The sequence below is a fragment of the Equus quagga genome, chromosome 15, assembly GCF_021613505.1.
Source record: "Equus quagga isolate Etosha38 chromosome 15, UCLA_HA_Equagga_1.0, whole genome shotgun sequence".
Taxonomy (NCBI): domain Eukaryota; kingdom Metazoa; phylum Chordata; class Mammalia; order Perissodactyla; family Equidae; genus Equus; species Equus quagga.
The window spans coordinates 63943677-63955747 of NC_060281.1; the positions used below are offsets into that span (position 1 = coordinate 63943677).

At 55.2% G+C, this 12071-nt stretch overlaps 2 protein-coding genes across 5 annotated transcripts in view; one reads left to right on the top strand and one right to left on the bottom strand.

The window, feature by feature from the left end:
- The window catches only part of POLE (DNA polymerase epsilon, catalytic subunit), a 62377-nt gene extending 55590 nt beyond the window's left edge, over nucleotides 1–6787 (top strand). For both annotated transcript variants that reach the window (XM_046640505.1, XM_046640506.1), the window contains exons 46-49: nucleotides 3402–3602; nucleotides 3995–4120; nucleotides 4833–4922; nucleotides 5083–6787. In XM_046640505.1, coding sequence (XP_046496461.1) covers nucleotides 3402–3602; nucleotides 3995–4120; nucleotides 4833–4922; nucleotides 5083–5196 — 531 coding nt within the window. In that variant the 3' untranslated portion in view covers nucleotides 5197–6787. The remainder of the gene's footprint in view (nucleotides 1–3401; nucleotides 3603–3994; nucleotides 4121–4832; nucleotides 4923–5082) is intronic.
- Nucleotides 6788–8327: 1540 nt separating this feature from the next.
- On the bottom strand, nucleotides 8328–11804 carry P2RX2 (purinergic receptor P2X 2). 3 transcript variants are annotated; one of them, XM_046640381.1, is made up of 12 exons: nucleotides 11592–11804; nucleotides 11210–11345; nucleotides 11051–11122; nucleotides 10858–10933; nucleotides 10682–10790; nucleotides 10420–10500; nucleotides 10155–10293; nucleotides 9644–9774; nucleotides 9362–9452; nucleotides 9163–9228; nucleotides 9001–9078; nucleotides 8328–8808 (listed from the first exon to the last, which is right to left on the bottom strand). In XM_046640381.1, exons 1-12 carry the CDS (start codon nucleotides 11759–11761, stop codon nucleotides 8704–8706), a joined length of 1254 nt encoding a protein of 417 aa, XP_046496337.1. In that variant the 5' UTR covers nucleotides 11762–11804; the 3' UTR covers nucleotides 8328–8703. The 3 variants fall into 3 exon arrangements, with proteins under 3 accessions (XP_046496337.1, XP_046496336.1, XP_046496335.1); XM_046640380.1 differs by having other exon boundaries at nucleotides 8328–9078; nucleotides 10682–10778; XM_046640379.1 differs by having other exon boundaries at nucleotides 8328–9078.
- Between the last annotated feature and the right edge of the window lie 267 nt (nucleotides 11805–12071).

A 12071-nucleotide genomic window follows, 5' to 3' on the forward strand; every position in this document is an offset into this window, starting at 1 on the left:
CAGCCCTGGAGCCACCGATTTGTCCTCTGTCCCTGCTTTGCGACCTGTCACAGAATATCATGTGTGTGGAATCGTGGATTGTGTAGCATTTTAGGTCTGGCTTCTTTCCCTTGGCAGAATGCGTCTGCGGTTCCTCTGTGTTGTTGCATGTTTCAGTGCTTCATTCCTTTCCAATGCGCAGTGTGCTCCATTGTGTGGAGGAACCACAGCTTTCTATTCGTGCACTGATTGAAGGACATTTGGGTTGTTTTCACTTTTTGATGATTACTAATAAAGCTGCTATAAACATTCTCATGTAGGTGTTTGTGTGAGCCTAGGTTTCATTTCTCTTAGGTAAAAACCCAGGAGGGAAATTGCCAAGTCATATGGCAAGTGCCTGTTTCTAAAGTCGCTGCTCTGTTTTGCATTCTCATCAGTAGTGTACGGTGTAACTGGAGTTCAGCTGCTCCCCATCCCCGCCAGCACTTGATATTTTCAGGATTTTAGCTGTTCAGATAGGTGTGTTGTGGTGTTTCATTATCTTTTAACTTGTATTCCCCTAATGCTGTTGATGCTGAGCGTTTTTCCATGTGCTTGTTTGCTGTCCATACGTCTTTGGTGAAATGTCCAAATCTTTTGCCCATTTTTAAAAATTGGGTTATTTTTCTTGAGTTGGAGGTTCCTCATATATTCTGGATACAAGTCCTTTGTAAGATTTGTGATTTCCAAATATTTCCTCCCAAATTTTGGCTTGTCTTCAAAATTCTCTTGCCAGTATTCTTCACTGAGCAGAAAAATCTTAACTTTGATCTGATTTATCAGTTTTTTATGGGTTGAGCTTTTGGTGTCATAGCAAAGAAATCTTTGCTTTAACCAAGGTCACAAAGATTTTCTCTTACGTTTTATTCTACAAGTTTATAGTTTTAGGTTTTACATTTAGTCTATGATCCATTGAGTTAATTTTTGTATAATGTGCATGTTATAGATTGAGGTTCATATTTCTGCATCAGCATATCCAATTATTCCAGCACTATTTGTTGAAAAGATTATCTTTTCTCTATTGAATCATGTTTGCACCTTTTTCAAAACTTAACCGGCCGTAGATGTGTGTGGGTCTGTTTCTGCATCTCCATCGATCTGTGTCTGTTCTCCAAAACCACACAGTCTTGATTTCTGTAACTATCAGTGAGTTTTGAAACCGGCTAGTGTGAATGCTTCAACTTTATTCTTTTTCAGAATTGTTTTGGCTATTCTAGTTCCTTTGCCTTTCCATATAAACTTTTGAGTCAGCATATCAGTTTCCGGAAAAAAAAAATCCTTCCAGAGTACTGATTGGAATAGTTTCGAATCTATAGATTAATTTAGGGAGAATGGACCTCTCAACGCTGGGGCTCCCAACCCATGAGCTGCTATCTCTTGCCATTTATTTAGGTCTTTAATTTCCTTCATCAGTGTTTTGAGGATTTCAGCATCTGAATGTCAGACATATTTGCACCTAAGGTTTTCATGTTTTTTGGTGCTATTGTAATGGCATTGATTTTTTTAAACTTCAATTTCCAATTGTTCATTGCTAGTGTATAGAAAATACATGGGTTTCATATACTGACCTTGTATCTTGCAACCTTGCAAATCTTATTAGTTCTAGTAGCTTTTTTGTAGATTGTTTGGGATTTTCCATGTAAACAGGTATCTGTGAATAGAGATGTTTTTTTTCCTCCTTTTCAATCTGTATGCCTTTTATTTGTTTTCCTTGCCTTAGAGCACTGGATAGGAATTCCAATATAGTGTTAAACATAAGTGGTCGGAGTGGGCATCCTTGCCTTGTTCCTGATCTTTGGGGGAAAGCATTAAGTATGATAGTAGCTGTAGATTGTTGAGGGGACGCCTCCAACCCATTGAGGAAGTTCCTTCCTAATTCTTGTTTCCTGAGAGTTTTAGTCATGAATAGATGTTAAATTTTGTCAAATGCTTTTTCTGTGTCAACTGAGATGATCATATTGTTTTACATTGTTTTGGGTCTTTTTGTTTTTTGCTGAGGAAGACTAGCCCAAGCTAACATCTGTTGCCAACTTTCCTCTCTTTTTGCTGAGGAAGGTTAGCCCTGAGCTAACATCTGTGCCAGTCTTGCTCTACTTTTTATTTATATGTGGGTCGCCGCCACAGCATGGCTGACGAGTGGTGCAGGTCCATGCCTGGGATCTGAACCTGCAAACCCGAGCCGCCAAAGTAGAGTGTGCCAAACTTAACCACTACGTCTCAGGGCTGACCCCTGTTTTACACTGGTTTTTGAATGTTGATCCAGCTTTGCATTCCTAAGGTAAATCCCACTTGGTCCTGATGTATTATCCTTTTTATGTATTGATGGGTTCAATTTGCCGGTATTTTGTTGAGAATTTTTTAGTCTGCGTGCATGATGGCTGTTGGTCTGTTTTCTTGTACTGTCTTTGTCTGGTGTTGTTATCAGGCTGATGGTAGCCTCATAAAATGAGTTAGGAGTGTTCTTCCTCTTGTGTTTTCTAGAAGATACTGTGTAGAATCAGTATTATTTCTGCCTCAATGTTTGGTAAATTTACCAGTGAAACCTCTCTTCATTTTTTTCTCTCTCTTTTAACTCAATCCATCTTTTTCCTATTTGCATAGGAGATGTATATATTTTTAAACAAACCATATTATACTGCCCAACAGGCTGTCAATCTTCATTATATGTATTTGCAAATTCACCTACTTGCTCAAATTTACTTGTCTCACTGGCTAGGGTGGGCTTCAGATTCAACCATCAATACCCCTCCCACGGAAGCCTTCCAAGTGGTGTGTGGTTCTGTGCTGCTCTTGCATTGCGTGAGGACAGCAGCTTTAGGGGTGGAAGAGGCCCCTCTAAAAGATGTCAGTCCTGTTCTTTCCTCTTTAACAGACAGCAGGGTTAGGTGACTCACCTGTGGTTCTCTAGGCCCCACCGTGAGAGCCAGACTTCCAGTGCCGGCACCGCAGGCTCTAACACACTTGTGTCGTTGAGACTTTTCTAGGCTGGCCTGGGAATCCCTCCGCTGTGGAAGGTGGAAATCATCCACGTTACAAATGAGATTGTAAAGCTCCAGGAGACTTAGGGCTGCCTGTTAGTGAGGACAAAGGAGACAGTTAGGATGACAGGTGGAGCAAACTGAAGTGTGTCTCAGTCCCCTGGAGCAGACGACCACCCGAGACCAGGGCGCAGGGCAGGGCCTCCACCCATGTGGCCCGGTGTTGGGGGACTGCTGATGTAGAAGAGGCGGCTCTCCCCTCTGACACTTCTGACGGGATAAGGAAGTGATGAGATGATGCTGAGAAACTGGAGCTTAAAGAGTCAGCTGCAGGGTTTTCCGGTCCAGACAGAACAGCAGAGCCAGCCCAGGAGCTGGCCCTGACGTGGGCTCTGTTCTCTGCAGGTCCTGTCTCTGGACACAAACATCACAAACCAGGTGAACAAGCTGAACCGGGACCTGCTCCGCCTGGTGGACGTCGGCGAGTTCTCAGAGGAGGCCCAATTCCAAGACCCCTGCCGCTCCTACGTGCTCCCTGAGGTCATCTGCCACAGCTGTAACTTCTGCCGAGACTTGGACTTGTGCAAAGACCCTTCTTTCTCTCAGGTGGGCCACTTCCCACAGGCCCCTCACTGGTAGGTTCTGAACATCCAGGCCTCAGGTGATAAAGAGAGGTCCTGCAGCGCCTCCTCTCAAGTGACCCACCTCGAGAGCTCCTGCCAGCTTTGATGTGAATTAGAAACAGGCACCCTTTTTTTAAGCCACTCAACTGCCATGCACCAGAACACTATCCTGAAGGCATGTGAGTGGTGATAATGGTGGTGTGAGTGTGCTGTGGAGCTGTGGGCCTGCAGCCACACGCGGTAACGCACCTCTCACCCGAGACCCCTCCTCTCTCCAGTCCCTTCTCAATGCTGGGGTCTTCTCAGCTGGTGTGGAAACGTGGCTGAGGAAGGCTGAGCAGAGGGGTGACCTGATCTCTTTTCTTCTCTGCCTAGGATGGGGCCGTGTTGCCTCAGTGGCTCTGCTCCAACTGTCAGATCGCCTATGACTCGTCAGTCATCGAGATGGCCCTGGTGGAAGCCCTGCAGAAGAAGCTGATGGCCTTCACTCTGCAGGACCTGGTGGGCAGTAGGGCCCAGTACTGGGGGGCTTTGCTCCACCCCAGCCTACCCCTCCATTTGATGGAGGGTTTCTTGATAAGCGATTTGCACCCATGGGCAGTTAGGGGTGTACCAGGTCTCAAGTCATTACCTGGTCTTCTGAGGTGACCCCCTCTTGGGTCAGGCCTCGTCCACAAGCCCAGTTGACTCATTCTTACAGCATTTATTGGGCACCTACAGAGGCCAAGTGCTGGCTTCATGGACCTTTCATTCTAGTGGAGGGAGATAGACAGTAAAGAGGATAGTGTGTAAGTGGTGGTAAGTGTAAAGAGAACAAACAGGGAGTGTGTGTGTATGTGAGAAAGAGGGAGGTATTCACCATTAGGTGGAGGGGCAGTCTCACTGAGAGGGGACATCTCAGCAAAGACCTGAGGGAGGTGTTGGGGTCTGGGCAGAGAACAGCGGTGCCCGGTGGGACCGGGGAGCCCCAGGGAGTGTGTAGGGGTGAGGGAGCCCCTGGGACTCAGAGTCAAGGGTGAGGTGCCCACTCTGAGGGTGCTGGGAAGCAGCCGGCTTGTTTGGATGAAGCCTGTTACAAAGTCTTGAATTTTATTCATAGTTGAGGTAAAGGCCATGGGGACCAGGGAGGGCCCGTTGGGTGCGTTCACTGAGTGACTAGCTGGCACTGGCCTGGGTAGGGGAGGCTCCTGACCAGGGCTGCTCCTTGTTTCAGATCTGCCTGAAGTGCCGGGGTGTGAAGGAGACCAACATGCCTGTGTACTGTGACTGTGCCGGGGGCTTCACCCTCACCATCCACACTAAGGTGAGGGCTCCCATGGGCAGTGACCCTGCTGCCCCTTTTCCCATTTGCCCTGTCTGACCCTTGCCCATATCTGCTTTTCTCCCTACACGCCCAGGCCTCAGCCTTGCGTCCTTGCACCTCCTCTGGGACTGGGTCTCACTGCAACTGGTCATGTCTACAGGTCTTCATGGAGCAGATTGGAATCTTCCGGAACATTGCCCAGCACTATGGCATGTCGTATCTCATGGAGTCTCTGGAGTGGCTGCTGCAGAAGAACCCCCAGCTGGGCCATTAGCAAGCCGAGCAGTGTCCTGACTTCCCAAACTCATCACCACATCTAGGACCCGGCACCAAGGAAAACAATCCTCAGAGAGCTTTTGGGGAGTGGGTCATGCAGGCCAGAAGAAGCACGGACCAGCCAGAGCAGGAAGTGGCTTTGCCTCCAAGTTCCATGGGTCCCCCAGGCTTGGTCAGGGCAGGCCACTGTGGGCCCAAGAAACGTCTCCAGCGAGGGATTGTTTCCCACTAAGTAAACTGTGTGGCCTCTGCTGCTGCTGCACAGCCCTCCCCGCAGCCCCTGCCCTTCCCACCCTCTTCTCTGCGACCCCAAGGTGCCCTTGGGGGTCGTCTGTTAGAGACGAATCTCTGAGGGTGGCTGGAGGCCAGACCAGGGTGAGGTGACACCCACGTGGGAGTCTGCAGCCCCTGCTCTCTAGTCACTTCTTACCACAGAGAAATGCTGTCCTGCAGCCTCACGCCAGCAGGATGTGGGCCAGTTCCAGGGAATCCACACCTGATCCTGTGGGGACCCGGGTGTCTTTCCTATAAGTTTCTGGGACTTGGGCTTCTTTGTGGAGACTTCCCAATCAAAGCAGAGTCTGTGAGGGTGTCTGCATCACAGCGCAATTACCTTGTCTGCAGCAGTGAGGCCCAGAATCTGGGTATGGGTTGGGGGGGCCCAGGAGGAGGAGGGTCTCAGACCTGGGCTTCTCACACCAGGGCTTGGCCACAGCCGTGGGCCGGCCCAGGTGTGGCACCCCTGCCCTCGGAACCTGTGTGTGCTGTGAGGAAGGCCCACCCTGGCCCACTCCATTCTCTGACTGCAGCAGGGAGCCTGTGGGCCCAGGGGGAGGCAGACGCACACCAGTTATCACGAACTTTAACATCATATGTTAGCACCTGGATTTTAGGAAAATATTTCTTTACCAACGAGATTTTAAGTTCGTTCCTTCAGCTCTGAGGGGTTGGGGTGGGAGGGGGAAAACAGCAACAGCAACTTTGTCAGGTTTGAGGCAGTTCTGTTCTTGCTTCTCAGCCTCAGGGATCTGTCCAAGACCTCTGACCCCATGAGCCTGCCCGACCTCCAACGGCTGAGCAGGGCACCCAGGCTCAGGGTTTGCAGTCCGAGGCAAAGAGGGTCTGTTAGGGCTGTGGCCCCTTTAAAATGGGACACATACAGCAGCTTATTCAGAGAGCCCTGTCGCTGCACAGAAACGTGGGACCACATGCTCACCTGGCTCTCCCTCTGGTGGGGGCTGGGAGAGGGGAATGGGCAGGCTGGGGAGTCTGCTTTCCCGAGACCTTCGGAAGCCTTTGCTGAGCACTCGCTTCAGCGTCCATCCTGTCGTCAGCCCCAAGACATAAGACCAACTCTGTGTACCTCACTTTTAACTAACTGCGACTAGAAGCAGAAAAAGAAAAATGGCCAAATTGGCAAGGCAACAAATGTTAAATGTGAACCATAAACTCAAACCCCAAACAGGTACCTCACGGGAAGCCCCTGGTATGCTGGGGAGCCACACTGTTGGCTCTGAGCCTGGTTTAAATTCATCCTTGCTGTTTAATTTTTCTGAGCATCACTCAGTTACACTTCGAGTTTTATGTTTCTTGAGGTTTTTACTGTGTGCATGTTTGTGCAAGGCGCCTCGGTCTCTGGAAGGAAGGAAGACTAAATAGCTAACGTCTGCCCATCCGGGCGCGTTGGTCCCTGGGCACCGCTCGCCGGGTGCATCCAGGCCCAGTGGCCACAAGAAACATGATGCTGCCTGGAAGGTGGACGGAGCCCTCAGCCCCCAGATGGAGGTCAAATCAAATTAGGGCCGGTGGGGAGGAGGACGTAAACGAGGCTTCCTGGAAGTGAAGCTGACGTCCCAGGGGAGTATGGAGGGGCACAGAGATGGGGCCGGGTGTGTACCTCCCCTGAACACTGCACTGCAGTCCCTGCAGCAGGACCGGGGGGTGCCGGGCGCCCAGCCATCTCTGCAGCTCCCAGCTGTTCCCTCAGAGGCCAGTTTAGGGACTGGGGGCATTTGGGGCCAGTGGAGGGCCCCAGGGTCACTTTCATGTTTAGGAATGGGAAACCTGAGCCCCTTGGCTCTGATTCTTGAGCTGCAGCGCAGCCCCAACTGGAAAAGCCAGTTTCTCCAAAACTAGAGCTGGGTCTCTGAGCCAGAGCCTGAGGAAGGTGACAGATGCAGCCGGTGTCGCAAGGACTGAAGGGTCTGCAGAGGTGGCTGGGTGGGGGCTTCCTTGTGTTTGCTGGCTCCAGCCAGTAGTGCCAGCCCACTTGGCGGGTGTGAGCAAGTGGGGTGGCCAGCTCTGGCTACCTGCCAACATTCAGATGGGATCCCGGGGCTGGTGTGGGGTCTGAACCCTCCTTACCCCTGACCTTGGGAGTGATGAGATCACAGGTTGGATGATCTTTGTGAGGTACTGGGAGCGTGCCGCCTCAGACCTGCACACTTGCCATAGCTGTGGGATAAACCACTGTCCAGCCAAGTTCTGGTGCACATCAGAGCAGGGCCTTGCCAGACAGGCACCAGGTGGAGCCACTAAATGTAATCACCATTGTAGCATCCAAGGATGCAGTAACCAGATTACCCGCAGGCCTGACATGGCTGGTGCCAGCACCCCACACTCCTCTGACCTTGTCCTGCCCTGTCCATACCCTTTGCCCAGCACCAGATTCCTGCTCCCGCCTGTGCCCTCGTTTTAGGTCTCAGAACCTGGATGGGTGTTCGGGTTTAAGAGCCAGTGAAACCTAAGCTTTCTTTGAATACAGCTCTCATCTCCCTCCTGGTTTTCCTCCTCGAGAGTCACAACTATCCTTTTCCCATGTTTTGAGCTTTGGGGTCTGGGATGACCCCTGCAGGAAGCTGGTAAATGCACTAACAGGTGGATGCTGGGATGAGTCCTGGGGTCTTCCTCGTGTACTTGGCCTCTGTCCCCCACTTCCAGTGGCCCCCTTGTCAGACATGACTGTAACCTGGCCAGGTGTGGGGGGCAGCAGGCATGCCTGCCCCTTTTGCACCCAGGCTGGTTAGAGGGGAGATAGCAAGGATGGGGACCCACGACTGCACATTTGTCTTCAGGGCCTCAAGATGCTCTTCCCCAAAAATGAGGCCAAAGGTTCTGGTCACAGGTTTATTTGGTTCTGGACGTGATTTTTTAGCAAAGGGTCTGAGCAGGGGTGGGTGGGCCCCTTCCCAGTGTTCCCAGGCTGAGTGGATGGGGAAGGGCCAAGAGCCTGCGGGAAGGTCAGCCAGGAGGAGGAGGCAGGAACTTGCCCCTCTCTACAGGCTGGGAATGTTGGGGGCCCCCTGACTGCCCCCTTCCTGTTAGCCCACTGCCTGGTTGCATGGGCATCCTTGGTTCCCAGTTTCGTGGAGACATGGGGTGCATAGGCAGGGCCCCAGGTCTGCTGTGTGAGTCTGAGCTGGGGGCTGTGTCTTGGAGCTGCAGACTTCAGGAGCCTGCCAGGCCCAGGTGTTCAGTGCAGCATGATGGAAGGTGGAGGTCCGGCTCAGAGCTGGGCCAAACCTCGAGGGTCCATGAGTGCAGGGTCCTGTTGGGAATGCTTGGAGGCACAAAGCTCTGGTCCTGCACTCTGCTCGGGAGCATCCACCATCTGCTCGGAGGGGGTAAATGTGGGGCGAGGCTGTGGGGGCAGGGCGGCCAGGGCCTGGCTTGGCCCCTTGTCCTGCGGTCTGCCCGCCCAGCCTGGTTCTGCAGAGCCAGGACAGGGTGGAGGAGGGGCCTGGCCCAAAACAAAGGCCAAGGTCACCGGCCAGCTACCTGAGGAGTGCCTTGGTGTACACACCTTGTCGAATTTCTTATGGCTGTAGATCTTGTTTTTGTTCATGAATGTTAGCAAGATCCAGTCGCACAGGAAAGAGCCCTGAGGCCAGCAAGACCGATCGATGCGTAAGGGCCAGGCAGGCTCCCATGCTCCTACCCCCAAACCCCATTGAGCATTCCTTACCACCCCGATGGAGGTCAGCGCTGTGGCCAGATTAATGATGGTGGGAATCAGGCTGAACTTCCCTGCCTGGGAGGAAGACGCTGCCTTAGGTGGCTGGGTCTGGGAGAAATGGGGCCCAAGGGAGGGGTGGGGAGATGGAGGCAATGCCAGCTCAGTCCTGGCCAGCTGAATCCCAGGTGGGCAGGGCAGGTGGGCTTACCTGTCCGTGCACAATGACGTCGATGCGGATCCCATAGGCTTTGATGAGTGTGCGGGCAGTGCTGCCATTTACCTTGTAATACTTGGCAAACCTGGGGCGGAATGACCCGATGCCGGAGCCCTGGCTGCCCGACCCTGAGGAGTATGGCCACCCGTCGCCCAAGGGGGGCAGCTCCAAGACTCCACTGACGGCTGGCACCTTTGCCTTTGGCCTGCCCTGTGAGCTCCTGGAGCTGCCACAACCCCGGCAGACAAGGACTCAGGCGTCCCAAGGCCAAGGTACCTGAAGTTGTAGCCAGATGAGGCTGGGATATGCTTGGGGTCGAGCCTCCGAAAGGAGTACTTGGGGTTGCACTTCAGTGGTGAAAGGTCCAGGTCACAGTCCCAGTTGATAATGACCCCAATGACGCCACCCTGCCCAGAAGTGGACACAGACTGGTCAGGGAGGGCACACAGAAGACCCTTAAGAGCCTTGGGGGCCACCCTGAGGCTGTGCGTGGGGTGTGGTTAGGATACCCGGGGCAGCTCGGCCGAGAGCCAGCGGGGCTTGGAGAATGTCCCCCTTCCAAAGTATAAGGGGATGCTAGTGGCCAGCCATGTGACCAGGAATCAATAATTTAGTAGGAGCCATGCACACCCACATGGGTTGGCCGGTCATGTTTCTCTTCCTGTGCCCAAGCAGGTCCAGGGCTGGCCAAGACTGCAAAGGGACTCGGCTGTGCAGGTAGGGTGTGAAGGTAGGAGCCAGGACTGGAAGGAGAGCTCTCTCTCCCTCTCCCTCACCGCCCCCTCACCGTGTGTGCCAGCTCCGTGAAGTTTTCCCCTGCCTGCTCCACTATGAAGCCCAGCTTGAAAATGGGGCAGTAGAGATCCGAGACCTCATGGAATGTGCAGCGTTTCAGGTAGCCATCCTTCCGGTTCTCAATGTTGCCCCTAAGGATAGGGCCCAGCAGCATCAGGTGGGGAGGGGGCAGAAGCTGCATCCCCTCTCAACAGTGCATTCCCAGGAGGAGCTCCCATTCCCAGCCTGACCCATCACCACCTCCTGCTGGCTCTTACTTAGAGAACTGGAATTTGGGGTAGTGGATGCTGTTCTTGATGAGGATGGTGAAATTTGGGGCCATCTTACCGAGGAATTGGCTGAGGAGGCACAGACCGGGTGTTTAGTCTCCCCTCGCCCTGCACTGCTCCCATCCCCACTCCACCCCCACTCCCAGCAGCCCCGGCCGGCTGTGGTCAATAAGCAGAAAGGAACAAGGCAGACTCGCGCTGGGGTGGAAGCTGGGTCCCAGGTGGGGTAGGGGGCACTGGGCGCGCACACCTGACAGAGGCCCCGTCTTCCACCGGGCACCAGGCGGACACCTCACAGGTCTGGGAGGCCCCGTGGTAGTAGGGGACGCAGCGCCCAGTCCGCACGCCTGCAGCGGACACTGCTCAGGTGTGAGGCACCCCCGGGCTCGCTCGGCCCCCCACCCCCCGCCGCTGGCATACACTGACCATTTCCTAGCATGTCCAGCTGTCCAGCCACGCAGTCTTCGTCCGAGTCGCAGGTGGCGTTGTTGACTCTCATACTCTAGGGAGGAGAGAGCTCGGTCAGGGCCCACACTCTGCTCCAAGCACAGCTCGGGGCCGCGCAGCCCACCAGGCAGGACCCTCCCTCCAGCCCAGCTCTGCCTCGGACCCGCCTCACCTCCGGGCAGGTTCCGAGCGTCTGCAAGCGGGTGACCTCGATCCTGGTGATGATGCTGAACACGCTGCCCCCCTGGGCCCAGAAAGAGGGGACGGTCGGCCGGCGGGGACAGCTCGGCCCCCCTCCGCCCCACCCTGGGAGAGCGGGGCGTGGGCGCACCTCGGGGGGCTTCACGTACTCCTCCACGTCCCACACTTTGTGCTCGGACGAGGTGATGCCCTTCACCTTGGTGATGACGGAGCTTTCGGGGCCCGTCTCGCTGTCCTGGTAGCCCTTCTGCACGATGAACACGTACCTGTGGGGCGGGCAGCGCCGGCTCTGGGGAGACCCCGGGACGGCTCGGCGGGGCCGGGGCTGCGTCACCGCCTCTCGGCGGCCTGGGCGGCTCTGGGCGACCCCGCGTTCTCGGCCCCCTGAGCCCCGGCGGCCGGTCGATTCTTTTCGGCCCCAGCCCAGAGCCGCCCCCTCCCCGCGGGCACCGTGCGCGCCCCTCCCGCGCCCCTCCGGCGGGGCCCCCGGCACCCCCGGCCCGCGCGCCCACCACACGAAGTAGAGCAGGATGAGCAGTTGCACGGCGCGGTACACGACGCCGAGGCGCCGGTTCTTCACCACGATCACCTTGGGCGTCTCGTAGTCCCAGAACGCGGACCAGCAGCCCCGGGCCAGGCGCCGGGCCGTCCCCGCGGTGGGCTTGGGCTGCGCGGCCGCCATGGCCCCGCCGCGCGGAACTCGGGAGGGCCGGGCCGTGGCAGCACCCACGGCCTGGGGGCTGGCTGGGGGCTCCGGGGCGCCGCCTCCACGGGCGTGGCCTCGCGCGCCCCGCCCAGCCCCGCCCCGCCCCGCCCCGCCCCGCCTCGAGTGCGTCCCCCCCAGGTCGGGTCCCCGGCGCGCGGGGGTGCAAGGCGAGGACACCCAGCGCACCTGGCAGGTGTCGTCAGGTGGGGCCCCGAGCGCGGGGATGCTGCTCCGGGGGGCGTGAGGAGGGACCGAGGCCCGCGCGTCCCCGGGGGAGGACACCGTG

Excerpts from the sequence above, each read along its gene's own strand:
- P2RX2 (XM_046640379.1), bottom strand. The coding sequence starts at position 11,761 with ATGGCGGCCGCGCAGCCCAAGCCCACCGCGGGGACGGCCCGGCGCCTG. Across the intron at positions 10,934-11,050 it reads CGCTCGGAACCTGCCCGGAG|AGTATGAGAGTCAACAACGC; the intron begins GTGAGGCGGGTC and ends TCTCCTCCCTAG. Across the intron at positions 9,453-9,643 it reads TCATCTGGCTACAACTTCAG|GTTTGCCAAGTATTACAAGG; the intron begins GTACCTTGGCCT and ends ATTCCGCCCCAG.